This window comes from Lolium rigidum, unplaced genomic scaffold (assembly GCF_022539505.1).
Source record: "Lolium rigidum isolate FL_2022 unplaced genomic scaffold, APGP_CSIRO_Lrig_0.1 contig_68743_1, whole genome shotgun sequence".
NCBI lineage: Eukaryota > Viridiplantae > Streptophyta > Magnoliopsida > Poales > Poaceae > Lolium > Lolium rigidum.
In genome coordinates, this window is record NW_025901376.1 from 65,336 (window position 1) to 91,901 (window position 26,566).

General features: G+C 46.2%; 2 protein-coding genes and 1 non-coding gene across 3 annotated transcripts; 2 read left to right on the forward strand and 1 right to left on the reverse strand.

The window, feature by feature from the left end:
• Window positions 1-6,713: 6,713 nt before the first annotated feature.
• LOC124682137 (osmotin-like protein) lies at window positions 6,714-7,486 on the forward strand. The gene has a single exon (XM_047216884.1). The coding sequence runs from the start codon at window positions 6,743-6,745 to the stop codon at window positions 7,484-7,486; it is 744 nt and encodes a 247-aa protein (XP_047072840.1). The 5' UTR covers window positions 6,714-6,742.
• A 9,145-nt stretch (window positions 7,487-16,631) lies between these two features.
• Window positions 16,632-20,793, forward strand: LOC124682139 (ubiquitin-conjugating enzyme E2 7). The gene is made up of 6 exons (XM_047216887.1): window positions 16,632-16,884; window positions 16,964-17,066; window positions 18,665-18,762; window positions 18,844-18,944; window positions 19,592-19,669; window positions 20,409-20,793. Exons 1-6 carry the CDS (start codon window positions 16,833-16,835, stop codon window positions 20,484-20,486), a joined length of 510 nt encoding a protein of 169 aa, XP_047072843.1. The 5' UTR covers window positions 16,632-16,832; the 3' UTR covers window positions 20,487-20,793.
• Window positions 20,794-22,734: 1,941 nt separating this feature from the next.
• Window positions 22,735-22,807, reverse strand: TRNAR-CCG. Its single transcript has one exon. It is a non-coding gene; the product is annotated as a tRNA-Arg (tRNA).
• Between the last annotated feature and the right edge of the window lie 3,759 nt (window positions 22,808-26,566).

Here is a 26,566-nt window from a genome sequence, read left to right on the forward strand (position 1 = left end):
GAAGAGTGTGGTTAGCCATCGACCCTCGCACTTCCATTAGCAGCAATCCGGACATCGCGGATGGCAGCTTCACGGCTATGTAGACTGTAGAGGCAGGACTCGTACAACTCGAGCAGGCCTACAGAGAGGTTTGGTTGACGCGGAATCAACCTTCTGAAAGACCCATGCCATGGCGTCTGCTGTGCCGTGCACCCTGCCCGGCCCTCTGGCCACATTGTCTCCTGCGGCACCCCGCGTGCCTCCGCCATCTTCCTCTTCCCCTGGATCACGGTCAGCGAGGCCGGCATCATGGCCGGCTGTCTTGCCCACTGAAATAGCAGACAATCCTTATGCTTGCGGTGCTAATCCTTGTTAACCATCAATGGGGTCATCTCCAGGAATGAGTAAAAGATTGATAGCACAACCCACGATTAACATTTACCTCGACCGGCCCTTGTAGTCGTGCCGCCGCCAAGGCTCCCCGCTCCATAGGCCACTGCTCGCTCTGAGCCGCACGACCCCTTCCTCTACCTCCCTCCTTACGGCCCCAATCGACAGCACCAACTCCGCGCCCGAGGTCGGGGTGAGTCCCAGCGGAGGGGAAGAGGACATAGAGGTGCTCGCTGATGCCGATGCCGCCGAGATCGATGAGTTTTTGGGCGGGCCAGAGAGTCCGCGCCGGAGATGGAAGAGAGGCCGGGCGGAGGGGAATAGGATGGAAGGTGCTCGCGGATGTGGAAGCCGTCGGGATCGACGACGCGGGCCGGTGGAGGTGGGGTGGTTGCAAGGGCGGCGGATGGATGGCTTCGGTCTCGAGGTGGAGTTGCTCGTTAGAGTGGAGACGGTGAAGGGAGGAGGATCGATCAGAACGTTTGATTGGGCTTGGCCCATCCGTTCATTCGTGGGGCGAAGCGGATAGGAGCGCGACCAAGCGGACGACGTACCATGCTATCGATTGACGACGGAACGCCTTCGTATTTTTTAAGTAGTACAGATTTATTTCACGGAGTATTAGATCCGGAGGTTTAGTGCTCCCGTCATTTTTGAACAATTAAACGATATTTTTGCATGTTGTTCAAAAATTTGAAAATAATTTTAGAGATTGTCACTATCAAGCAAAATCTTAACACAAATTTTTTTCACTTTGTGTTATAACAAAATAACAAAATCTGATATGTTTTGAAGATTTGAAATGTACTAATCGGATTACACTTTTGTCAGTTTTGTGTAGCTCGGAATGTAAAGTTTTTGAAATAGATAGTTTGACGTTCATGGGATACAACGTTAACTATATGCGGATTATTTTTTAATTTTTTTTAACTCAAAATACAACTTTTTTTTAAACGGGATAACTAGCGCCCATGTGCCCAAATCTCCACTAGTATTTTTCTTTTCTACTATCATTTTAGTTTTCTTTCCCAGCTGATTAGACCGTTTCTTCCTTTTTCCATCCCATTATCCGTTTTCTTCCCTCAATCAGTTCACTCACTAAGGTCTTGCTTGGCACTACAGTATTGTAGAAACTAGTGGGGATAATACTCTAGATCATCGTGGATTGTTGTAGAAACAAAAATAGGAAGACATCAGGTTATTACAATAGTATTAGTGTTTCTCCGTCTCTTTAAAAAAACTAATGGAACTACTCAAGTATGGCGTTACAAAGACATCATAATAATATGAATGGAGTATGAAGGATTAAACACTAATACTCCTACAAACAACATGTTCATGAAGAATTTCACAGAATGCAAAATTTTAAAATTCATGTGTATTTCCTTTGTTTGAAGCAAAGAAGCCCCTCTCCGGGCTGAAAGGCCAGTAAACTTGCTTGCGGTGGCCCATTAGCACGAAGCAGCCTTGCAATTCTGTTTCTTCTTTGAGAATCTGGGATGACGAGGCCAGCCTTCTGCCCCACACATAAAGAAGGCCGAATTTACGAAGGCTTTTCAACCGTCGGTCTTCATAGAATCATAGGTAGTGTCATCAGGGGAGTGCTGTACACCGACCTGGTCGGTGTGTACGGGCCACCGCACACCCCACCGACCAGGCCGGTTGGTTGGGCCGCGGCCCATTAGTAGTAGGTAAGTTTTTTTTTCTGTTTCTTTTTTGTTAATATTTTTCTTTTTTAATATCTAACTTTTAAAAAATATATTTCGGAGAACAAATTTTCAAAATCTGTTCAGATTCGAAATTTTGGAAATGTTCAGATTTTGATTTAATTTTTTTCGAAATTTAAACATTTTTTCGAATTTGAACATTTTTCCAAATTTGAACGCTTTTATAATTTGAACATTTTTTTATTTGAACATTTTTCAAATTTGAACGGATTTCAAATTTGAACAATTTTTTGTATTTGAACGGATTTCAGATTTGAACATTTTTTGTATTTGAACGGTTTTAAAATTTGAACATTTTTTAAATTTTGAAAAGTTTTCAATTTTGAAATTTTTCTGAATTTGAAATATTTTTAAATTTGAACAAAAATAAATATAAACAAAAAAGAAACAAAACAAAAAAAAGAAACAAAAAGGAACAGAAAATAAAAAAGGAAAAAGGAAAAGAAAAGAAAAAAGAAAAGAAAAGAAAGAAACAGAAAAAGAAAACAGAAAAAAGAGGCGAACTGGGCCGACCAGGCCGGCCCATACCACGCGCGGGGGGTGTGCGGCGCGCGGTAGGGACCGACCTGGTCGGTGTATAGGATTTGCCGTGTCATCATCCCATCGGCGCGGCGTCGTCCTTCTCCTCCACCGCACCGTCCACAAGACAATCACGATGGGAGGCGCGTTCATGTCTGCGGACCGCGGCAGCCTCGAACCGAAACCATCACTTCTTTCACGGCATGCCCCTGTATCGACAACTTGGAGGCTCCCGTGTCCCAAACCTCGTGATCCACCATGCGCAACAATGCGTGAAAACGAAGGAATCTACTACCATGGGGGCATGTGTGCCGTTATCGATCGCTTCCAACCAACTAACGAGGCTGCAGATCGCATGACCTTTTCAGGCGAATCGTTGATTTACGTTGTGCTTTACCATGACCTTGCACAATGCCTAGCTGACCTTCGTAGCTTCAGAGTTTTCAGTGTCAAATAGCTTCAGTAGGCTGCTGAAGTTGCTGAATAGAAGAACTCAATGCAGAGAAGTTACATGGATTCTGCTGGAGAAAATCGTGCATGTCCTTTAATTTGTCTACCTGAAGTGCCGTGCTCTAATGCTCTGTATATGCTGAAAACTAAAACAAACTTGAACATCCAGACTGTTCTTCAGTCTTTAGGCCATCTCCAGCGGTCCAACATAAATGGACCGGTCTAAATTTATGCAGCAAATGGGTTGCCACGGATACAATGTAGACCACGATCGTGTCTGCGACCTGTCTTCTTCGGTCCACCTAGCGGCGGGTGCTTCGCCTCTCCTTCTGCACGCCGACTACTGCGGCTGCCATCAATGACACGCTTCGGCTTTCAGCGAAAACGCGCAAGTACTAACGGGCAGCGACTGGTCTTCTATGCCGTCATCAGTGGCACACAATTGGAGACCAGCGACGACATTGAAAGTGTCCGTGACCATCACTACTCCCTGAACCCTAGAGCACATGCGGCACATCTACATCACGGCCATGAGCAAGGGATCGTGGCCGTTCAGGAAGCCCAAGAATGAACATGAGACGGGGTCGTTGATGGCGAAACTGAAGAAGTCGTGCAACCGCATCCCCATCGGCGTCATTATGGCATGGACGATCTGCAACAACCGAACGCCTTGCACTGAGTGGAACGATGTCCACCTCCTCGGCGGGTGGATCCTCAGCCATCGGAGGATGCCCATGCCGCTCGTGCCGTGGCCATGGCCGGGAGAGGCGACTGGCGGCATGCCCTTCTGCCACCGGATCTCCTTGCCAACCCACTTACGACATCAACTCGCTGATGTAGAACGCATTCGGCCACCTCGAGTGGGAGGCCCGTCGCCTATCGAGGTTCGTCGACGACGATTAGTTCTACTATGGCGCTCCTCGGCGCCGTCCATGAAGGTGGAGGAGGAGAGCGAGGAGGAGCCGCCTGCACCTGGGAAAGGCGAGCAGGTCTGGGGAGAGGAAGAACGCGATGACACTGACGACTTCCTCAGCTACCTCGCCTACTTGGGGGAGAAAGCCAAGTAAGACGGCTACCTCTCCCCAGCTAAGAGGACTTCCTTTCAGGCCTCAACACTCATGCCGATTGGGTTGTCCGAGGATGAGGCGATGAGGCCCCCCTTTCAGGCCTCAAGCGCGTTGCCGCCTCCTCGCCCAGCATCGTCGTGGGATTAATGGTCGTCACCTGCGTGGGCTGCTCCTCCCCTGCCTCCAATAGCGTGCCATCGGCCATCCTTCACGCCAAACTAGCCATGGGACCAGCTGCGGCTGCCCCGACCGTGCTTCCTCCACCACCAGTGTACCATTTGGCACGGCCGGTACCAAACCGGCTGTGGGAGATGCCGGCGTTCGTGGACCTCACCAAAAGGGCGAAGACGATGAGTAGTAGAGCAGACTAGGGTTTGGCCCATTTTAGTTGCAATAATTTTTTATTTTAAAGTTTTAAACTATGTAAATCATGTTCCATATCAATGAAATTTGTCTCAAAAAAAATGTGTCGGCCGCCGAACCCAAACAAATAAGAGACGCGGCGCGGCCAATTATCTATCCACGGTCCAACCTAAATAGACCAAAACCGATATTTTTAGTGTCTGTTTTGCATCTCCGCTAGCTTTTGGAGTGACCAGTGGGCAGCAATTGGTCAATTATTTGCCGCAGTTTCGATCTATTTTACAGAAACATCACACTGGACGTCTGGACCGATTTCAAACTTGAAATCCCACTCCGTCAGCAGAAAACAAAAATATTGCACCCACAATTACACATGCATCGCATGTGGGGCGGCGCTTTGGAGCGGTCGGCGCGACGCGAGAAGTGGGAAAAGGCGCGTACTGAAACCGAACAAAGCGAGAAAGCGCTCTCTCCCTCACCCCCACCACCGTGCAGTCGTGCACGCAGCTCGTACCAAGGACAGGAGGACTGGAGGAGGAAGAAACCTGGCATGATTTGCTAGCTCGTACCCGTGTGTGGTGCGGCGAGCCGGAAAAGAACGAAGCGAGAATTCGTCTCTGTGCTCCTGAGTCCTGGCCCTCCAATCTCCAATGTCCTGTTCCACTTTATCATCTTGCTCGTGCCATGTCTGCCTCTTCTTATCCGATGGCTGGCTTGCCGTTTACAGAGCCTGGTGGTGGCTCGTGCTTTCCAAAAAGATGGCGCGGAACTGGGCACTGCCGCACTGGTATGGGCCTATGCATGGCGCGCCCTGTTCCTGCTCACCGCGTCTCGAGCTTTCAAACTAGCAAGGTGTCCATCCGGCGATCAAACGGCCGAATCCGTCTACTCCTACAAAAGTTTTAGAAAGACTTCGGCCGAATACATGAACCCAAAAGCTTATCTCTGTGAGGTTAACTTTGTATGCTGTTTGGTTGTTTTCGGGACGCCGCTTTGGGAAAGTAGCTAGGTTCAAGGCTAAGCAACTCCAATGTAACTTGTCTGTTTCCGGACTTGATGCCATGTAAGATCCTTAGTCGAGAAGGAACAGGTATCACACACAAGTGTTTACTATCTGTAAATGATTGAGATCTACTTCGACTAGGCTCCTTCAGCCTTGTACGCATCAATTGATGCAGAGCCTAAGGTGAACCCCATTTCGAAAGAAAAATAAAAATTCTACTAGGCTCATAACACTTGTTAGCTCCCTTACGCGCTGCTCATTTCATGTTACCTAAACCTCAGCATGCTCAATGAAGAGACACAATCTCAAATCAATTATCTTTTTATTCTTTATTGATGGTCAGTTTAACACACGGTATTTAGTACGCATCGACCTAAATTGAAGTTTTGAAATGGTACTACACGTGTGGGCACCTTTCACGCAAGAAAGTCATCTAGTTATCCGTGTTTTTTTATGTCTTCTAACCAAAAGTTCTCCCATGTGGTCGATTGAAATCGAGAGAATTAGCTAAATAATTTCGAATTTCTTTTTTATTCTAAAATTGTCTTCAGCAGGCGGTGCAAGCCAAGCTTATGTTGATTTATCTCAAGCCTAAACATACTTTTTAAACACAAATACAATGTGAAAAATACCTACAGTGTCCAAGGCTAAACATATAAGTACACTACAAAATTTTATGCACAAAAAGGAGCACAACTTCACAGGATGAACATGAGTTTACCGATCCTATGAGCATATGCTCGTGATGCAGTTAACTTAGGCAAAACCATATTTGTAGGTTTTCGATTATTTTAAGAAAAAAGAAACATAAATAAGATATATGGACACATGGACAAGTAAAATTTCGCGGAAAATATGAGAATCTGCGAGATGAGGAAAAACAACAATTTAAGTTGTTCTTCCCCAGTGAGTTATAGCATAATACAAACAGAAAATAATAGCATTTTGTTACCAAAATTCATATGATGTGTGGTCTATATGTGGGGATTTTATTCACAATTTTTAAAGATTAGAAATGTGATTTTTCTTTGCTAAGTTTCAAATAGCATGACCTCAATTCCCCAACCCGCAAAAAGAGTGCCCAACTCACTTGGTACCCATGAGGCTCCAATCCAATTCAAATTCTCCTATAAAACCCCTCTAAACCCCCTTCACTAGTCACACAACTCCAACACAGCCTGACCAAGGCCTCGGGATTCAGCCATTCAGGTAGCCGCACTAGCCAGTAGCTAGCCACCGCCACCATGGCTTCTCCTAAGCTTCTCCTCCTCGTCGCCACCTTCCTGACGAGCTGCGGCCTCCTCCTGGCGGACTTCGCCCCGATGACCCTGACCGTGGTGAACAACTGCGCCTACCCGATCTGGCCCGGCATCCAGGCGAACGCCGGCAGCGAGGTCCTGGAGGGCGGCGGCTTCTACCTGCCAGCGCTCTCCCACCGCTCCTTCCCGGCCCCGACCAGCGCCTGGTCGGGCCGCATCTGGGCGCGCACCGGCTGCACGCCCGAGGGCGCGGACCAGCTCCGCTGCGCCACGGGCGACTGCGGCGGGCGGCTCCAGTGCGGGGGCCTCGGCGGCGCGTCGCCCGCCACGCTGGCGCAGGTCTCGCTCCACGGCAACAACGACCAGTCCTTCTACGGCGTGAGCGTGGTGGACGGCTTCAACGTGGGGCTGTCGGTGACCCCGCACGAGGGCCGCGGCAACTGCCCCGTCCTGGCCTGCCGCAAGGACCTGACGCAGAGCTGCCCCAGCGAGCTCCAGGTGCGCGGGTCCGGCGGCGTCGTCGCGTGCAAGAGCGGCTGCGAGGCGTTCGGCACCGACGAGCTGTGCTGCCGCAACGCGTACAACAGCCCGGCGGCATGCCGCGCGTCGCAGTACTCGCAGTTCTTCAAGAACGAGTGCCCGCAGGCCTTCACCTACGCGCACGACAGCCCCTCCCTCACCCACGAGTGCTCCGCGCCGCGCGAGCTCAAGGTCATCTTCTGCCACTAGAGCCTGTCCGGCGCTCCAGCCGGCCCGTGGACGCGCACCGCCGGCGCTGGCCTCCCATTATGCTACTCCCTCCGGTTCATATTAATTGACTCTAATATGGATGTATCTAGACACATTTTAGTTCTAAATACATCAATATTGAAGTCAATTAATATGAATCGGAGGAAGTACTGATTATGGTATCAGATTATGGTATGTGTGTGTGCTGCATTTGCATATGTGCAAGTGTTCGATTATGCTACTGAGTATGGAGAGTTGGAGACTCTGGAGTGTTTGGTGTTGTTCGTAATCTATCTGTACGTGCCGGTTGTGTTTCATGAAGTACTAGCTGCCTGGATTGCAGTCTAAAATTACATATGTTTGGATGGCCAGTGATCTGATGGCATGTTCAGAAATGTTAAATCGCGTGTTGTGTCACTTGTGTCTCAAGTTCTCCAAGTGTTTACAAACTTTTCAAAACTAAACTAAATCTTTTATTTTTGCAAAAAAAAAAAAATCGACACTGGACGAATAATGGCACCAAGAGTCCAACTGTCCAAGACATGTACCCTGCCCCGATGCCTTTTCAGTTCGTGGGATCGACTCATCTCTCTCTGCATCCTGAGGGCATCTCCAACCCAACGACCTAAATGGACATGTTTTCGCGTCCGATTTTGGCTGTTTGGGTCGGCCTCCGAAGACGCGGACAGACGAGGACGTCCGTGGCATTTTTTGTTGCCCAACGCACAGACTCAAATCACTGTTCCTCTTCTCTACTGCATACTAGTACTTTGTCATGAACCAGCCCCGACGAGTTCCGCCCCGGCGAGTTCCGCCCCGCCCCCAACCCCGCCCGGCCCCGGCGACCTCCGCCCAGCCACGGCTCGCCCCGCCCGTGCCCCGCCCGTGCTCGCCGAGTCCTGGCAGCCCGCGCCCGCCCGTGCCCCGCCCGTGGTCGCCGCGTCCCGGCAGCCCGCGCCTCGGCGACCTCTGCCTCCGCCCGTGCCTGACCGCCCCCGCCTATGCCCGTGGGTGGCCGGCCGTGCTCGCCCGCGCTTGTAAAAGCTCTATGGCGCAGGGCCGCCGGCGAGATCCCGCAAGCTCCCGCCGCAGGCGTTGCTCCGGGTCGAGGAGGTTGGCCGGGACGAGCGCCTCGCGCACGGCCGCTGCGACGCACTGCAAGGCGAGGCCGCCCCGACGCGCTGCTTCCTCCCAGGCGGAGACGACCGCGTGCACGGCCCGTCCATCTCCCTGGGCGGGCGTCCTGGGCTCGGCTATGGCAAGACGAGTGGTGGCGTGCTGAGGCGCGCCTGTGCTCGCAGCGGCCAGCCGGCGCCCGTGACCGCGCAGCGCGACACGGCCGGCATGGCGAGGACTGACGCGGCCGGCGCCCGCGGCGGCATGGCTCGCGGCGATGGGGCGAGCGGCGGCGCGCGGCGCGGGCGGCCCGTGCTCGCGGCGATGGGGCTCGGGCGGAGCAGCCGCACGCGGCGCGGGGCTCGGGCGGAGCGGCTGCAAGCGAGCGAGCACACGGGCGGAGCAGGCTGCGCGCGGCGCGGGCGGGAGCGGCAGCCGCAGCAGCGGCGGGCGGAGCGGCAGCTGCAGCAGCGGCGGGCGGCGCGGGCGGAGCGGCCGGCGCCCTTGGTCGTCGCCTTGCGCATCGCCGTCGACGAGCTTCGCCGCCGGAGCTCGTTTCGGCGACGGCGAACTCCGGCATGGATGAAAAAAAAAGCCTAGCATAGAGCGGCGGAGGCCTCAATGCGAAGGCGACGACGGCAGTGCGCCAGGTGAGCCTTTCCGCCGGCAGCCATGGGAGCATCAAGGGGGAAAAGAAGTCAGAGAGGAAGAGAGGAGAGAGAAGATGTGGGGTCGGGCGGATATAAACGGATGTCCAGAGCCGCACGAAGTCGTCCGGGAGGACGCAAAAGCCTCCCAGATTTAAGCCGGCTTTGGGTCGTGCCGGACCTCACGGACAGTCCGTTTTGCATTTAGGTCTGCGCGTTGGGACGCGTTTTTACCCAAACGGACGCACGCGATATCCGTTTTACCTTTTGCGTACCCGCGTTGGAGATGCCCTGACGCCCTTCGGGGCAGAGCTTGGTCCGGGCCCATGGCTAAGTTTTTGCAGCTTACTCTCTGTTATTAACAGCTGTTCAGTAAAAGGTAAGCTCATTAGCTTTGCCTAAAAACTCGGTTTCTGGTTGAAATTTACATTGCAAGTTCTTCATAAATCACACCTCCTTTGGTGTTTTTCGGATGTATTTGTATTTTTGAACGAAGCTGCAGCTATTGAGACATGATGCTAGATCTGGTCTATTGTGAGGTCTGAACATCTGACTGATCCAGCCGGCGTATACCCTTACGGTTGAGCTAGCTTTAGGGAAAGCATCAAATGCCGACGCATTGCATGGGAAGCGGTGAAAAGATGCACAGCACTAGCATGACTGCACGCACAACTCAATAGCACGCAGTACCACCTTTTTCTTTTTGCTTACCTTGATATTCGCTAAAATCGGTGGTCCATTCGAAATGAGATAAACATGAACTAGCATGATGATCTTCAAGAGCAGCAAGGTGAAAGGCTCTACGAAATGAGATAAAATTGGATAGTGTTTAGGTAGTTTCTCCTAGGCCCATGGGTTTGGATGGGGCTTTTGCTCGCAGTCTCGGAAACTATCGCTTTGCAAGCGTTCACAAGTTCGCCGCCCACAACACTGCAGCATGGGCCAGCTTAGAAAGGGCTTTACGCAGATTCTAAATATTCCACTGAAAAAATATATTGTATGTAGAATTGGACAAATGAAGGTGAGCTACGTGTAGACCTTTGTTTTCAAAAATTTCAAATCCTATTTTTATGTTTTAGTTTTTTTTCAAAAGATTTGTATGTAGCCAATGGTGTATGCTACAAACATGAAAATTTTAACGTATTTGTTTGAATATTCCAGATTACATAAAAATGATAAAATCTGACAAAATTGTAGTTTTAAAATGAGCATTATTCACTATAGTTAGGTCCACGCTTGTCAATCTGTGTCCCTACAATACAAATTCGTATCTATTAAAATTTTACATGTTTATAGTCGTCTAGGGGCGTGGTCGTCTAGATGTTGGTTATGCGCCTGATATCGAAGAAGTCGTCCCATATCGTGTAGAACTTCTAACCTTTATATAGGTAGTATTAGGGATGTCCTTATGTGTATGTGAGTAATTTTCCTTGTCTTCTGCTCCAAGTTTGGTAGATGTACTTCCTTCTTCTGCTCCGACTCGTGTTGCAGTCCCTCTAGGAACATGTGCGCCATAAACCGAAAGGACTAGTGCGGCCACGCATAAGACTCCTAGTAGTATGCGGGGGTGATCGTCTATGTGTCATAGTTAGGGGTGGTATAAAAAACCAAGCACTGAAATTGAACTGACCCGAACCAAAACCGAATACACCGAATTAACCTAAACTAATTTCGATTTATAAATGTCATAAGTCAAATTTAAACATCTAACGTCGATTTATAAATGTCATAAATGTCATAAGCCCAAGAACCGAGATAGACAGACACAAGAACTGAGATAGACAGACACACACGCACACACAAGAGAGAGAGAGAGAGAGAGAGAGAGAGAGAGAGAGAGAGAGAGAGAGAGAGAGAGAGAGAGAGAGAGAGAGAGAGAGAGAGAGAGAGAGAGAGAGCAGAACCCTTCGATGGAAATTAAATGTTTCACTCCGTTCATACTAGTTTACAGGACAAACGGTATATGCAAGAGGCCCAGGAGTACGCATGTACAACTTGTATGCACTCATGGCAACCCCAAGCATTTACATCTAGTCCCCACAATCAACGAATTCAGCCTATTTTGCTAGGGTGGGGCGAACCTTACTTGGGTTAGGCTTTTTTTTCTTGTTTTTTCTCTATAAAAAACATATGGGTTGGACCAAAATCTTAGGGTGGGGCGCCCTGCTGGCTCCACCACTGCCGACAACATGCATTCATCCTTTTTTTTTTGCTATACACGTGCTCTTATGTTGTTTTATACTAGTTCATTCAGTTAGGCATATGCTCAGACTAGTGCATGGACATGTGGCCAGTTCTAGGAGCAATGTGTGTTGTAAAAATTGCAGTTTATGTCGGGGTCTAGCTGCATACATGCCATCATATGGACGCATGTTCCAGTGTTGTTATTTCCTGTATACCTGAAACTACAGAAAATGATATAATTTTGGTGCTCATTTCTTACTAACTGAATTATCTAAAAATGAAGAACTGAACCGAATTTTTGGCTAAAACCGATAAATGTCCATGCCTAGTCATAGTAGTATGGGTCAGCCTCATATATCACATACATTTAATTCATAAGTATATTATTTTGGAGTTCTCAAAACAAATATCTTGGTTTATAGAATATAATATTTTAAATAATTGTTATTTATACTCTAACAAATTATTGACAAAAAATGCAACATGTTTTTCGAAGAACTAAACAAACTTAGTGGTTTTGTATATTTTGAACATTTTTTTCTAACATAAAAAAAATATCCCAATGATTGTGCCTAACCAATGGATCACCCGACCATCCGTCCACACCAATTATTTGACAGCACAAGTGGGTAGATGCATTAGAATCACATTTCCTTGGTGGATTTGGGTTATATTTTGATGATGCAATACACACACCACGAATTTGTTAGCTCATGACAAAAGGAAATGATCTTCATTTGGATGATTACCAACTTATTGGCATGCCAATACCCCTTTGTTCCAAGCGGTACATTTTTCTTGCCAACACTGGTTAGGTCATGGGAACCAAAGGTCAGCCAAATTGTTGGCTAGCTAAATACTCCCTCCGTCAACAGATAAGTGGTACGCTGACCTTTGCCAAAAGTCAAACTTTAATTGAGTTGAACTTCTTTTTGAAAAATAGCAATATTTAAGACATTAAATTAGCGTCGGTAGATTCATTTTTAATGTAGCTCCATGATATACTAGCTTGATGTGACACATGTTGCTAATATTTTGTTAAAAAGTTGATGAAATTTGAAAAGCTTTAACTTAAGAGAGTGGATTTTGTACTTACACGCATGGGTGTGGTACTGTGGTGTTTCCATAACCGTTCATTTATTTCTTGAGATTCGTGCTCACCATGGTAGATGAAAAGATTGTTTTCTCTCTCCTCTTTTTATTCGAATTTCGAGCACAGTGGATGGTAAACTTTGGTTAATTGGAAAAAAAACATGTCCTTTTGCACCGTGCACGCCTTCGTATCCACCGACCCTGCAGTGACAACACTTCGCGTTTAGGCTACCTTTTTTTGCAAAAATTTCACCGATCTATTAATAATTATCAACAACAGTACAAAGATGCCCAAAAGTAATAGAAATTACAAATATATCACTAGACCACCTAGCGACGATTACAGACACTAGCGTGAGCCAAAGGCGCGCCGCCGTCATCGCCCCTCCATCACCGGAGCCAGGCAAAGCTTGTCGTAGTAGAGCTTGTTGTGTAGTAGACAGATGGAAAGTCGTCGTGCTAAGGCCCCAAAGGACCAACGTACCAGAGCAGCAACCATCGGTAATGATGACAACCGTAGATCGAAAGAGACTAGCATGAAACCACACGATCGAACATGAAAGACAACTGAATCACGGGAGATCTGCCGGACACAGAATTCCATGCGCCCTCTGCTAGCGCTAGATGCATCACCGGAGCGAGGACAAGACGGGGAGGACTTTATTCTAACTTCAGGAAGTAGTTGTCAGCTCACCGTCCTAAAAAACACTGAGAACAAACTAAACGAAGAACTAGAACATTTTCGTTGATGAGAGACCGCGGTCCGCACACCTCCAAAGCATCAAGGTCACCGAGGACGAAGCGGACCGGCAGCATTGCCGGTGAGAGAGAAGAAAACCTTGATGAGTTTAAGGGCCGCCTCCAGATCGCCTTGCTATCTTTCTCTTTCCGGTGCCGGTTCGGTTAGTAATGATATATCTTGTCGTTCAGGCTACTTGCACGATTCTAAAAAGCGCAGGGCATCAAACGCCAGATTCATCACCCTGCAGATGAAAATGGGCGGTGTACGCCTTGGTGGTGTATGTAGACTGAATATCCACGGGCCCTAGCAACATTTGTCGTTCATGCTACTTGCGCGATTCGAAAAAAGCTTGCTGAGAAAAATGAATGGCTGGTACTGGTAGCACAGTATTCGATTTGAAAGATTCCCGAGAGCGACGGCTGCGTTTTCACCGGGAGTTTTCTTTGCGAGTGGCCTATACCAGACCAACACGTACCGGCGAGATATGATGCCCCGAAATAGCAAAAGCCGGCGAGCAAAACGGACGCCGCGGTCGCCTCACGCATCGCATCCATCGTCCACCGCCGCCGTCGCGTAGACCGATCATCGGCCGCACTATTGGTGGCGCGCAGGACAGGAAACTCGCATAGTGCTGCGATACGGGTCAAGGGAGACGGATCTATCTACACGAGGACCGGCGAGTCGCTATCGCGGGGGCCGCCGCCGCCGCCGCCGGGCGCCGGCCGGCGATGAATCGGTGGACAGCCACCATTTCCCATCCACGGGAGATCTGCCGAGACTGTTTACCCTGCCGCTGAATCCAGCCTCGTACGTGGTGTTTCCTGTGCGTGTCGACCGCCAGGGGGGACGCATCGCGATCGCGTATGATAGCCCCATGGCACAGTCGGCGGGCGGCGGCTCATCATCGCTTCGCGTTGGCATTGGGCGTTGGGCGGTGGGGGAGAGAGCGACGGGTCCGGGGCTCGGGAACGCGAACGCAACCGCTGCCGCTGCGCTGCTACGCTACCTTGGTCGGCCCATTTGCTCGTTATGGTCAGGGCCGTCAGGGGTGTCGTCGCACTGCCGCCGTGTCGCGTAGCCGTAAAAAGGAACGACGAGAGAGACGAGAGAGACGAGAGTAGCCACTAGCCAACTTGCAGAGAGAATTCTCTATCAAAAAAAAAAAAAAAAAAACTCGCAGAGAGAATTACTCCCTGCGTCCAAAAATATTTGTCTCGGCTTTATCTTGATGTTGATATATTTATAATTAAAATTTATCTAGATATATCTATATCTACACAAAACTAAGACACCTATTTTTAAATTGGGGTAGTACAATACTACAATATACCACCACAAATGTGGCTAGGGTTTTAAAATACTAGCTGGGGCGGTGACACCCATCGCCGACGGCCACACACGCTACTTTCGTGCAAGAGGCCACGGAAGCCGCCCATCCTCCTCCTGGACCAACGGTTGGAACGACGACAGTGGTGCGGTCGTTCGCCGGCATGGTTAGGCTGCGAGCTGGTAGAGAAGCCGCCCATCCTCCTCCCGAACCAACGGTTGGAACGACGGCAAGCACGGTGCAGAAGGACATGAGGCTCACGAAATTGGAATTTGTAGTGAAGGAAGGCCTTTCTTTCTTGGCGGAATGCACATGCTACGTCCGCTTGAGAGTGGGATCCCACATGCTGGATTATGATTAATTGAGCGAATTCGTGTATTTTATTACGTGTTAACGCTAAAGTGGTGCCTTTTTAAATGGTAAACGTGAAATAGTAATTTTTTTTAGAAAACCATAGACGCTATTGCGATGGTATTTTAAAATTTTCTCCAACTTGCAGCAAATATATTAGTCCAAGTGAGGCTTCTCTCGCTTGTGCTTTTAATTCGCCAATGGTACACTCGAGAATGACCACGTACGCTGCAGCTTAGGTTACGAATCATTTTCGTGGGCTCCTGTAAAGGATTACGACAATGCTATCAACCGTATTTGGTCGTGGCTACTCGCTGGGAAAGGGACGTGGCCTGAAAAGGATTTAAAATTAATTTTTAAATGAGGTATCTCCAAAGACATACATTACTTGTATTCATAAACATAACAATATATAGTTGATACACATACAATATAAGTGATATAATTCAAGGATGATGCAAACGGTTGTAATGCTGCAAATTGCCATCGTCGCAACTACTAATCACACACATCCTTGACATTGCTAGAGAAAGAAGAGCACAAGGAGTTAGAGCATACTTTGGCGCTGAAAAAACCTCTAGCCATAAGGTGTTAACGAGCCGCAATAGCTACCAGCACGTAAGACTGGATCTATCCCGATAATGAACATCTGTTGGAGGAGCCCTTCGAGCTTCTTCAACGTCAGATCTAGGGCTAGCTCCACCCCGCCCTGCAGGCGGTCGGACCCCCAACGTCTTCCGTAAACACGGAGCAGGCAAGACCGTCGCACTTCACGAGCAGCCCATCCCTGCCGCAACGCCACGATGCAACGACATATCTAAGATACCCTAACAGTTTGGACTTCACAAGCCTCTCATCGGCGTCAACAACACCTCCATCGAGTAGGGTCATGGACTGGGATACCATTATTCCTAAAAGCACCGTCAACATCTGCCCCACCATAGCTCAAGAGAGAAAACTCGAAAGCCTAGAAAACCTAGGGCTAAAACACACACACGCACAGAGATGAGAACACGACCTCTCCTTCCCCTTATGATGGCAGGAAGGCGGGGAAGGGGAGTGACAAAAAACACTGACGAGAGAAAGAGAAACTGCCTCAAGAGACCGGTTGTTTCTCCAGAGAGTGAGGTGTATATCTACTACCACCAAGATCTAAAAGTATTGGTTCTTAAGAAAGAACACCACGAGCAGATATTAGTATTAGTATTTCTAAAAGTGCATAATTACATGTGCTAAATACTCAATATCATTATTTTGTTAATTAGATGTGCGCAGGAGACAAAGCGCAAAAAAGCTACTCGTTCTGTTCAAAATAGATGTTTTAATTTTTTTATATTTAGATGTATCTATACACTAAATTGTATCTATATACATCTAAGTTTTAATAAATTTAAATCATCTACTCCATCCAAGAATATCAGTATATACTAAAACGTGTTTAGATACATCTAAATTTAAACAAATTTACAACCCTTCTTTTATAAACAGAGAGCTATTAGTACTCCGTATAAAATTATGGCTCCTTAACACAGCACCCAACTCAAAGTCAATTCTACTACTACCCCAAACGAAGATACTACCCAAAGATTAACCGAAACAGAGTTGGCATCTACTCCCCCTATCAACGAACAGCCGCCGAACGAGGCTCCCGTTTATAGCTGGGCTGGCCGCCGCAGACTCCAATTCAACCACCTCTCCGCTTTCTCCTTCCCGTCTCTCTCTCTCTCTCTCTCTCCTCCGGCCCCGATTCCTTCTCCAAGCTCTACTCCTCTATAAATAAGCCAGGCGGCCCGCCCGCGGCGGCCATCAATCCAGCCACGCACGGATAACGAATTACTCCTCCGCTCGCCGCGAAAACCCTAGCCGCCGCCGCCCGCCGCGGATCCCATGGCCACCGCCTCCAGCCAGGCGAGCCTGCTGCTCTCCAAGCAGCTCCGAGGTGCGGATCCGCCCGCCCCCTCCCCCGTCCGGGAAGCTATCGATCGATCTGACGGGGCTGGTTTTGTTGTTCGATGCAGATCTCGCCAAGCACCCCGTCGACGGCTTCTCCGCCGGGCTCGTCGACGACAGCAACGTCTTCGAGTGGCAGGTCACCATCATCGGCCCGCCCGAAACCTTGTAGTGAGTTGGATTCCCTCTCATCGTCTTTCGATTTCCCTTCCTGATGAACCGTCTGTTTGTGTGTGTGTGTTTGTGCCGTGCGGGTGGTGGCCTCTAATCTAACTCTGCAAACCGTTAGTATACCTCAGGTAGCTCGATAGTTTTGGTGCTTGTGTGGAATTGGGGAGGATTCATGCAAAATTGGGTCGAATTGTTCAGCATCGTGTTAATAGATGGACTACATGTATCTCGTGGCTGAGCATGCTGATTTCATCAGGTGGTTTGGTGCACGAAGAGATACTCTGTACTCCCTCTGTTCCATAATTCTTGTCCTGATTTGGATGTATCTAGTCATATTTTGTGCATAGATACGTCCGAATCTGCGACAAGAATTATGGAACGGAGGGAGGAGTAGCAATCATAGACGTCCCAGTCAGATCGAAAAATTAAGTCCGACATAAAGCTTATTAAGCACACGAAGATGAAGGCGTGCTAAACTTTTTGATGCTGGTGCTTGAAATAATAATATATCTAAAGTAGCAAGCGCATGTGTATGCCTCACAAGATAAAACCATGTGTATTTTGTGTTAACTTGTGGACACACCAGTTTGTAATACTACTACTATTGATCAATGAGTTCAATGTACATATGTACTGTCGCGCGCATCCCTTCTGTTTGAAATGCCGTGCTCTGATTTATAGAGATGGGCTTGGATTAGAAGGGGGGCATATGTACCTGTGTTGCGGCGACTTTCTTCTCTTCCTCCATGTGTTGGTGATATACACTCAATTAAAATTAATGTACCTTGGCGAGGTGGCAGAATCAAGTGACTGATGTTGGTGGATGTTTCTCTGTTTTCTGCTACAGACATCAAAACTACCGAGATATATATTGAGCCTTTATCATGTTATATTTTGACTTGATGCTAGTATGTAAGCGGGGGTAATGGGGTTAATTGTCACGTGGGGTTGTGAAATTTACATTCATTCTATCTTTGCGACAAGTAGTGTGGTTTCCAACAAATTTTAACAAAGGAGACGATATTGGAATGAGGGCTAAGGACAAGAAGTATGGGCATGTTCTACTGCGATAATTCTGAGAAGCTGGCAGGAGGTTCTGCCTATGGGGTGTCAGGAGATACTCTGGACTTGATGTGTCCTTGATTCTAGAAATTTGGCATCTATAGTAGTACATGTTTCATATATATTGATCTCTTTAACAAAGCACAGACCTCAGGATGTTCTTACAATGCTGAAATTTAGGCGTTTCCAGAAAATAATCTAGGGGACTTGAATGGAATATATAACTCTTTTCTGTTACTAGCTTCAATGTTCATTCATTAGTTTTTTCCACCGATCTTAACTGTTAGACTCGCCAATTAAGCAATGCTTTGGTTAGTCCAGTTAATAGTATATCGATAGAATTGTAAACAGTCGAGAGATTATATGGGTCTGCTGCCATTGTTTATACTACGGACAGCACTTAGTGGGCCTTTTCTCAGCGAAAAAAATAATATTGGTGCACGAGCTTTCTATTATACTTTTAAGTATTAGATCCACGCGGTCATGTAATATCATATTCTTTGATCTGCTTAGTAACACTTATTTTCATTTTGCAGTGATGGAGGTTACTTCAATGCAATAATGAGCTTCCCACAAAATTATCCGAACAGCCCTCCATCAGTTAGATTTACTTCTGAAATGTGGCATCCAAATGGTCAGATTTTCACAATTAGAACTTTATATTTCTGTATTTGTGCGATACATCATGCTGACATTGTGCTCTTTCCCCACTCAGTCTATCCGGATGGGCGCGTATGCATCTCTATTCTTCATCCACCTGGTGATGATCCCAACGGATACGAGCTTGCTAGTGAGCGTTGGACACCAGTGCATACGGTAGTGCTTCTGATGATCTACCACGCTAACAGTTTGCTTCCTTTCTGTTTTGCTCTGTGATAGTAACTCTATGGCTTTATCTGCTATATGTGCTGACATCAACGAACAGCTTTTGAAAGGCAAAAGATGCAACTATTTCATGGCTCTATTTTATTAGTCTCATAGAACATGGTGATGCCTCCCCGTGTTGATTTTTGTATGTTTATGATCAACTTTTATGTCAAACTTCTTACCTGTGTAGTAGCCCTTCTCCCGATTCATCTTCTTTTAATACCAATACTAAAATCTTCTAAACTAGCTCACACTTGGTACACTGATGATGAAAAATCTTGAAAAAAATACTAGAGGAGCTTGGCTTCTTGCAGTTCATGTGCTTTTAGATCCATCATCAGATGTAGCGATGTCAATATGTCATCCTCATAAATTCTATCTCTGAATATTTTTTCTCTTTAAATCGTGCTACCAATTTGTTTCCATTCAGGGTAATTATGAGAAAAAATTGAACATTTTCCACTTGATTCGAGTGCTCATCTTGATCAGACTTTTGTTTCATTTTAAACCTACAGTGGAATAATGAGCATGTGCATGCCAATGTTTATATATGCTTATAGTAGTTGTTAATTTAAAACTTTGTTCTCCATTTGCAGGTTGAGAGTATAGTTCTGAGCATCATTTCGATGCTTTCTAGCCCCAATGATGAATCGCCAGCAAATATTGAAGCCGCTGTAAGTTCACTATAACAAATTACCTCATAACTTTTATTCTGCTGATGTTATATTTGTGTGATGGAAAGTCAACTTCGTTTTCATGAATTCAATTAATTTGGCTGAAGCATGTGCAGCTGATTCATATTGTAATATAACAGCACCTACAGTTTCTATTACATGCCAATGCATAAAGTGCCACTCTGACAGTCATAAATACTATTTGATGTGCATGTTGAGTGACAATACAGTAAACATCCAAGAGGCCAAACAGCATGACTTGAAGTAGTACATTGCTAGGTGACGGAGAGCACAGGTTGGGTGGTGAACTAGTCCTCCTCCTAGATAGAGCTGAGCCTAACATGTAACTAAAGTTTTATAGTTTGGACCAATCAACCAGATATGGTAAGTATCCAAAAGGGACATAATTGGCTAAAACAACTATGGAGCTCACCAAAACTATTCGATAAAGATACATGCACAAAATATGAAGTGGAATAGTTCTTGGGTTTCAATGGTTTTAGGAAACCCTTGTTTGAGCACCCCTAAATACTGCTGTAGACAACTCTTTAGGTTCTCATCTTAACCTTGCAACATTTGTAAATTCATCTACACGAACATTTGGGTTATCTTTTTGCTGAATGGAGATATTGTCACTACAGCGATGTGAATGCAAGTTCAAAAAGTTGCAGAATTTGTTCTTCATGCGCTTAATGGAACTTCTTTGGCTTGAAATTCACCTGCTGCGTTTATTGTGCAGAAAGACTGGAGGGACAAGCGGGATGAGTTCAAGAAAAAGGTTAGGCGTGCCGTACGTAAATCTCAGGAAATGCTATGAAGCAATGGGAGTATCTGGGGAAGTTAGCCATGCCTTTCCAGGCGTGCAAGGTTTTGCTGTGGATCTCCAAATACCCATCCGGCGATAGCAATTTCACTTTTCCCCTGTATATTTTCCATTTAGTGCGTCACCATTGGCGGTCTCATCTTGGCTGTCTTTGGAATCGCACTGGGACCGAACGTTGTTGTATTTGTGGCTTGGGCTATCATGATTGAAAAACTTGGGAGAGCTGCCACTCACCATAACATTTATAACGGATCTGATATAAAAGGACACATGCCTGATGAGCTGATTGTTGAAGTCCAAATTGAACACGTCTATGGATGGGTGCAATATGTCGTCTCAAAACAATTCTTGTCTCAGCATTAATCTGACCTGGTAGTGATAGGGAAATCGCCCCTCCACACATTGACACATACAATTGATCTTAGTTTGGTTTGTTGTCATCACTATATTGCAGACTCGAAGGGAATGTACTATGCTGCAAAAGCCCGTCTTAATTGTCATTGCAATTGAGCAGAAGCTTAAACTTGCTCTGTTCATGTACATTTTGATTCCATGCGCTCGCAAAATCATTTCATGCAAAACCAAAATTTATTGTATTTTGTAAAAAAAGAAAATTTGGTGTAAGAAAATCTCTCCACAAAATTTTGTTCAAAATATACATAATCTCTCTAGTTCAAATTAATTGCCTAAAAATAATAGATGTATCTACGGCAATTATTTTAAACCGGGTAGTACAATTTTTTTGTCAAGATATACATATACTACCTCTGGTATTGTTTAATTGACGTGAGATACGTGCGTCCCTAGGCTACTTTTTATGCACCACTTGTGTCAATTTTTTCTGAACGGAGGGAGTACATATTAATTTCTTTTTTCGGTGATAAGCATAATGCACCCAAGATCAACAACAAATCTTCGTTATTATCTTTGCTTTATATATCTTCCTTCCAAACAGAGATTTGGTGCGCATGGGCACGACCGCACGAGTGATCCCTTTTTAAAAAATAATTAAAAATTATATTTCTAAAAAAATTAAAAATTGAAAATAAATTATCATGTAGCCAGTATAGTATCCCACAACTGTGTAAACTTTCAGCTGAAATTAATGTGTATTTTGGGTTACACAAAATAACAAATATGTAGATCTGAGTATAGTGATTTAAATCTCTAAAAAAATCAGACTTTATCATTTTTGTGTAGCTCAGAAAACCAAACATTTGTAACTAAGATTTTGTACTTTAGTGAGATACATCATCAGCTCCTTTTCGAATATTTTTAATATGATGAGAGCACTGGTGCCCATGATCTAAAATGACTTTTCGCTTCCTTTGTTCTGATCATCCATTTTCATACATCTACAAGATCAAAAATATTACGTGTGTAAGATCTTTTACAGAAATGTGCAACTTAACTGCGCTGAGAGCCTGAAATCAAATTGAACTGTTTCCAACAAATACACAAAACACAGCAAAGTTTTCAGAAATGTGTTGCTGCCTCCGTTCCATAATTTTTGTGTTAGATTCATATGCATTTACAAAAGATGTCTAGATACATCCAAGTTTGCAATATCTAATAGTGGGAAATATTAAAAAAAAAAGTTCGTTCTATATAAATTCGAACCACTCTTGATCATATTTCATTTTATAGAGAAATAGAGGAAAGATACAAGGATTTAGTCAGGCTTATTCATATAGTACTATCTAAACCAGGAAGTTAGATTCGGCGATGCCCGTCCCCTTTCAGGGGACATTCCGATTTCCCTAGTATCATCATTTTTGCCATGCGAATTCAGATTGAGATTAAGGAACTCTTGAAACCAATTCAATCTCTTTACAAAAACATACACAACATACAGCGAAGTAGCAGCCGTATCAAAATAACTACAGCTCTATAAACAACCACCTTATGTCCACATGTTCTGGATAATTATGGGTTCATTGACAACCAAGTCTTCCATGTGATTGAATGGTGACATTTGTTCCACACAATGATTTACACCAACAGTTACCAGAGAGGGGTTAAAAAATTCCTGATAATGCACTAGTACAGGTGAAATTCTGCACTCCATGACAACCGCCCTGTAAGGCAGCTGGGGACCTGGGGTCTTGGGACCAATCTTGTTCACAAGAACCCTGATACCTTGTGGGCAATTCCATTCCAGTATGTCCCTGTTTTCTGAAAAACACAAGAAACAAAAAAACAGCAGCCACACAAAAAATCCTCTATAAAACACAAGGAAAATTGATCATAGTGGGAGTCGAACCCACGACCTATAGATTCGGAATCTAACGCGATATCCACTTCGCTATATGACCATTCTTGGCTTCCTTGCAGAATTTTGGTACATAAGGCTTCCACATCCATCCATGTCCTATCTTCAAAGAAGCACAAGGGACACCAGACAAGGTTAAGGCCCACACCACACATGCCTACCATCAGTAACATCCAAAACTGAAACAAAATGATTTGATATATACAACCAGAGAACCGTGAAGTTAACTGTATACTACATTAGTACTGGTACATTAGAGTCGATGTCAATTTATCAATAGGTATCAAAACACACTCATAGAGGTTTAAGATTTTATAGAATGATAGCTGCATCATGGGATCATGGCAGAGTTGCGAAATTTGCAGCACAAACAGAGGTGATCTATATCAACTCCAAAACAATTGCTTCGCTAATCGCTAACACTAATGTGCTGTACACATGATTTTGTATCTAGGGAGAATGGTACATTACAAGCAAGGAGATGAAAATTCAAGGCACAAGAACAGCAAGAACCAACAAGTTTAAGCGTATGTCCACCATAATACATACAAACATTGTCGCACTGATCAGTGATCACTCCATTCACTGCTTGCAGCAGCTAGCAGTTCAATCCTGGCTCTGCTGAGGGAGAACTAGCGAACCGCCAGAAAGGAGCAATCTGGAGGTACCAAACAGGTCACATGTGTCTCCCTAAATTTCATTTCGTTCAGAAATGCCCCATGGTTCCATAAGTTCCAACTTCCAACCCTAGTCTGGAGAGGAAGAAAGCGGGGAGTAACCGCGGCCACCAAAACAAGAACTAAAATACTACTAGGTGTCACGAACTGTACCGCCGCCTGCGTGTTGACCAGCATACATATTTGCTACGCTTAGGCAGAAAAAAGTTCCAGCAGATCTGACCTAGGAGCTCCCCGAGCGGTTGATCGATGGGAGGCTTAACTCGCTGTGCGCCTAGGCAGATCCGATCGCGGCGGAAGCGAGCGAATCTTTGGAGAAGGGGATCTGGTGACTGGTGAGGCCTTGCCTCACGGCATGGCGGATGGGCCATGGGGATGGTGGGAGATGGAATAGAGCGTACCGGTGATACATCGGCAAACCGGCGAGGACATGACTGGTTACACGGGCAGCTGGAGCGCTCGGTTTCGGTCCCGCTGGGGGCGCGCCGCCGGTGATCGGCTGTCGCCCCGTTCGGAGAGCTCAGACGTGCCGGAACGGCGATCTTTTTATTCTTTTGAGGCTTTTGAGGAATCCGCGATCTGTACGAGGGGAGGAAGCAATGGCGGGCTGGCGGCGGAAAGAAGGCCTCTGCGCGAAACTATCCCGATTGGCTTTGTGGGCCGTGGGCCCGTGGCACTAGCTGACCGGAGAAAACTTGAACACCAATACAAGTGATTAAAAAAAAACTAAAAAAAATATTCTCAAAAAATGTTCCAAAAATATATTCTCAAAAAGCTCTAAAATATTTTTAAAAGGTATTCTCAAAAAATGTTCTAAAAAAATTTCCCTCTAGCTAGGGTTTTGGAGTTTCACGCGGAGGCGACGCCGGAGTTGACCAAGTTTTCCCATGTTTCCTACGATTGATGTTGCTGCGTTCGATCGCGAGCTGATTCAGGGAGATCATGTAGCGTTGCCCAGCCTTGGATCTCTCGCGCAGGTCGTGGGTTTCTGGGGTTCCACGTTTTTTCGGTTGCTGTGAGTCGCTTTAGATGATGATGAAAAATTAGGGAGGATCGTCATCTAGTGGAGGTGATGGAGGGATCGAAGCGATGATGAAGCAATTGGGGATCAAGGAAGATGAGTTGGATGATGTAGTTTCTGAGGAGGAGAGCTCGCCGGCGAAAGAGGCAACGAGGTGGCTTGTAATTGCTAAGCTCTATACGGAGGGGGAGTACTCCACTTACTGGTTTTTCAAGAATATGAAATTGGCATGGGATCTGGCCCAAGATGTCAAAACAAGGACCATGGACGACAATCTGCACACGTTCCAGTTTGCATGTTTGAGAGACTAGGAGCAAGTCATTTTTTCAATAAGGAGCATATATTAATATCGCGGATATATCAATTACACCAAGCTCTGCAAAAACGTATAGCCTTAGCGGCATTACAGATGCACATAGCTACTAAAAAAAGAGGAGAATTACAAAAAAAAAACCCGCTACAATGATCAATTCCTTGAGACAACAACCCAAACACCACCAGGACAACACTAGAAGTCCAACTTCTCCAAAAGCGGCGTCTCCAAGAAGGGAACATAGCATAAGCACTGTCATCGGCTGATCTAGATCTTAGGTTTTCACCCTGAAGAAAGTCCTCACTCTCAAAACAACGCCAAGGACATTGCCAGACATAACCAGTTAAGGTCAGACCTTGAATTTTCACTTTGAAAGGTAAGACTATGGATTTCTCCTGTGCAATCGCAAGTTCGCAACCGCTATCATGAAGCTGCTCCGAGTCACTAACCACCAAACCAATTCCTCATCACTGCCCAGACTCGAACCATCATTGCCATACCTCAGATCTCGGCTTCCATGACCTTCTCCATCAACACCATGGAACGAGAACATATGCCCCACAATATTAACAGCTAGTAGAGCTTCGAAGCGCTCCCTCTGAAACCAAACGGTCAGGGTAAAACATGGGTGCGCACGACCGAATCCCTTCTGAACCAGCAAACTCCAGGCATGATGAGCCCAGTGGAGCTCGCCGGCGGAGCCTTCCGGAATACGACGCCTCAGCCAGATCGATGACGCCAGACATCCGACGGATCATCACCTTGGCACCGAGAAGGAATCCAACGACCACCACCTTTTATTCAATCCGAACTCATGGAGGAGATGTGATGTCCTGCAAGAACACAAGGTCATTCGTGCATGTTTTCGTGGAAGTATTATTTCCGGTTTATATATCGTGTCCCAACGAAGAGCGCAGGAGGATGTTTATCTGCGGTATTTCTGTCGCACCCAAGGTGTCACAAGTCTCAGGTGAATTGACTGCAAGGATTGAAATGGAAAATGTTGAATATGAATAAGGGAACTTGAAGTGTTGAAAGTGCATAAAAGTATACAACTATTAAGAAGTAAACGGGTTTCTGCAGATGAAAAGGTAGGCGCGGGAGGATTCAGTTCACGGTGATAGTGAATGTGCCTGGTGAAATAAATGTGATAAGTGAATATGATTCTTCCTATTTACATCTGAGAAGGCAGGCATCCCAAAAGAGAAAAAAAACTCCTCTTTTTAGATTTCATCTTTCTCCGATGATCCTTCTGCCTGTTTCCAAAGCCATGGTCAGCGCATCTATTAAGGTGGTTAAACCAGATCAAAGCTTTAAGCTTGGTGGTTCCTTATGATTCCTCGAGTATTGCTAGATCCTCTTGGATATCGATTGTGTCACTCGGGGGGGGGGGTCACCGGTTTACTAGCAAACAAGTTCCTGTCTATGAGTTCTTGATATCATGTTACCTGTGAAGGGTTCGTTGCATAGAAAACAAAAAAAATCTACCGCAAAGACGAATAAAACCAAGATCCAATCTATGGAAAAGCCAAGATCTAATCTATGAGATCGGAGCAACGAGATACAAGAGAGACTAACCCTCGAAGATCCAAAGTCTTAACGAGATCAGATCTCGTGGTGGATGTAGACGATCCTTCCGGTGCTGCAATCCGAAAGCACTTCCGTACTCGATCACACGTACGGTGTCGATGACGTCCTTCCTCTCCCCGTTCCAGCGGGCAGCGGGGGAGTAGATCCCCTCGGAATCCCAACAGCACGACGGTATGGTGGTGGTGGTGGAGGAGAATTCCT

Coding starts and splice junctions, on each gene's coding strand:
- LOC124682137 (XM_047216884.1), top strand. CDS start 6,743: ATGGCTTCTCCTAAGCTTCTCCTCCTCGTCGCCACCTTCCTGACGAGC.
- LOC124682139 (XM_047216887.1), top strand. CDS start 16,833: ATGGCCACCGCCTCCAGCCAGGCGAGCCTGCTGCTCTCCAAGCAGCTC. Junction 18,763..18,843: donor TGAAATGTGGCATCCAAATG/GTCAGATTTTCA, acceptor TTCCCCACTCAG/TCTATCCGGATGGGCGCGTA. Junction 18,945..19,591: donor GTTGGACACCAGTGCATACG/GTAGTGCTTCTG, acceptor CTCCATTTGCAG/GTTGAGAGTATAGTTCTGAG.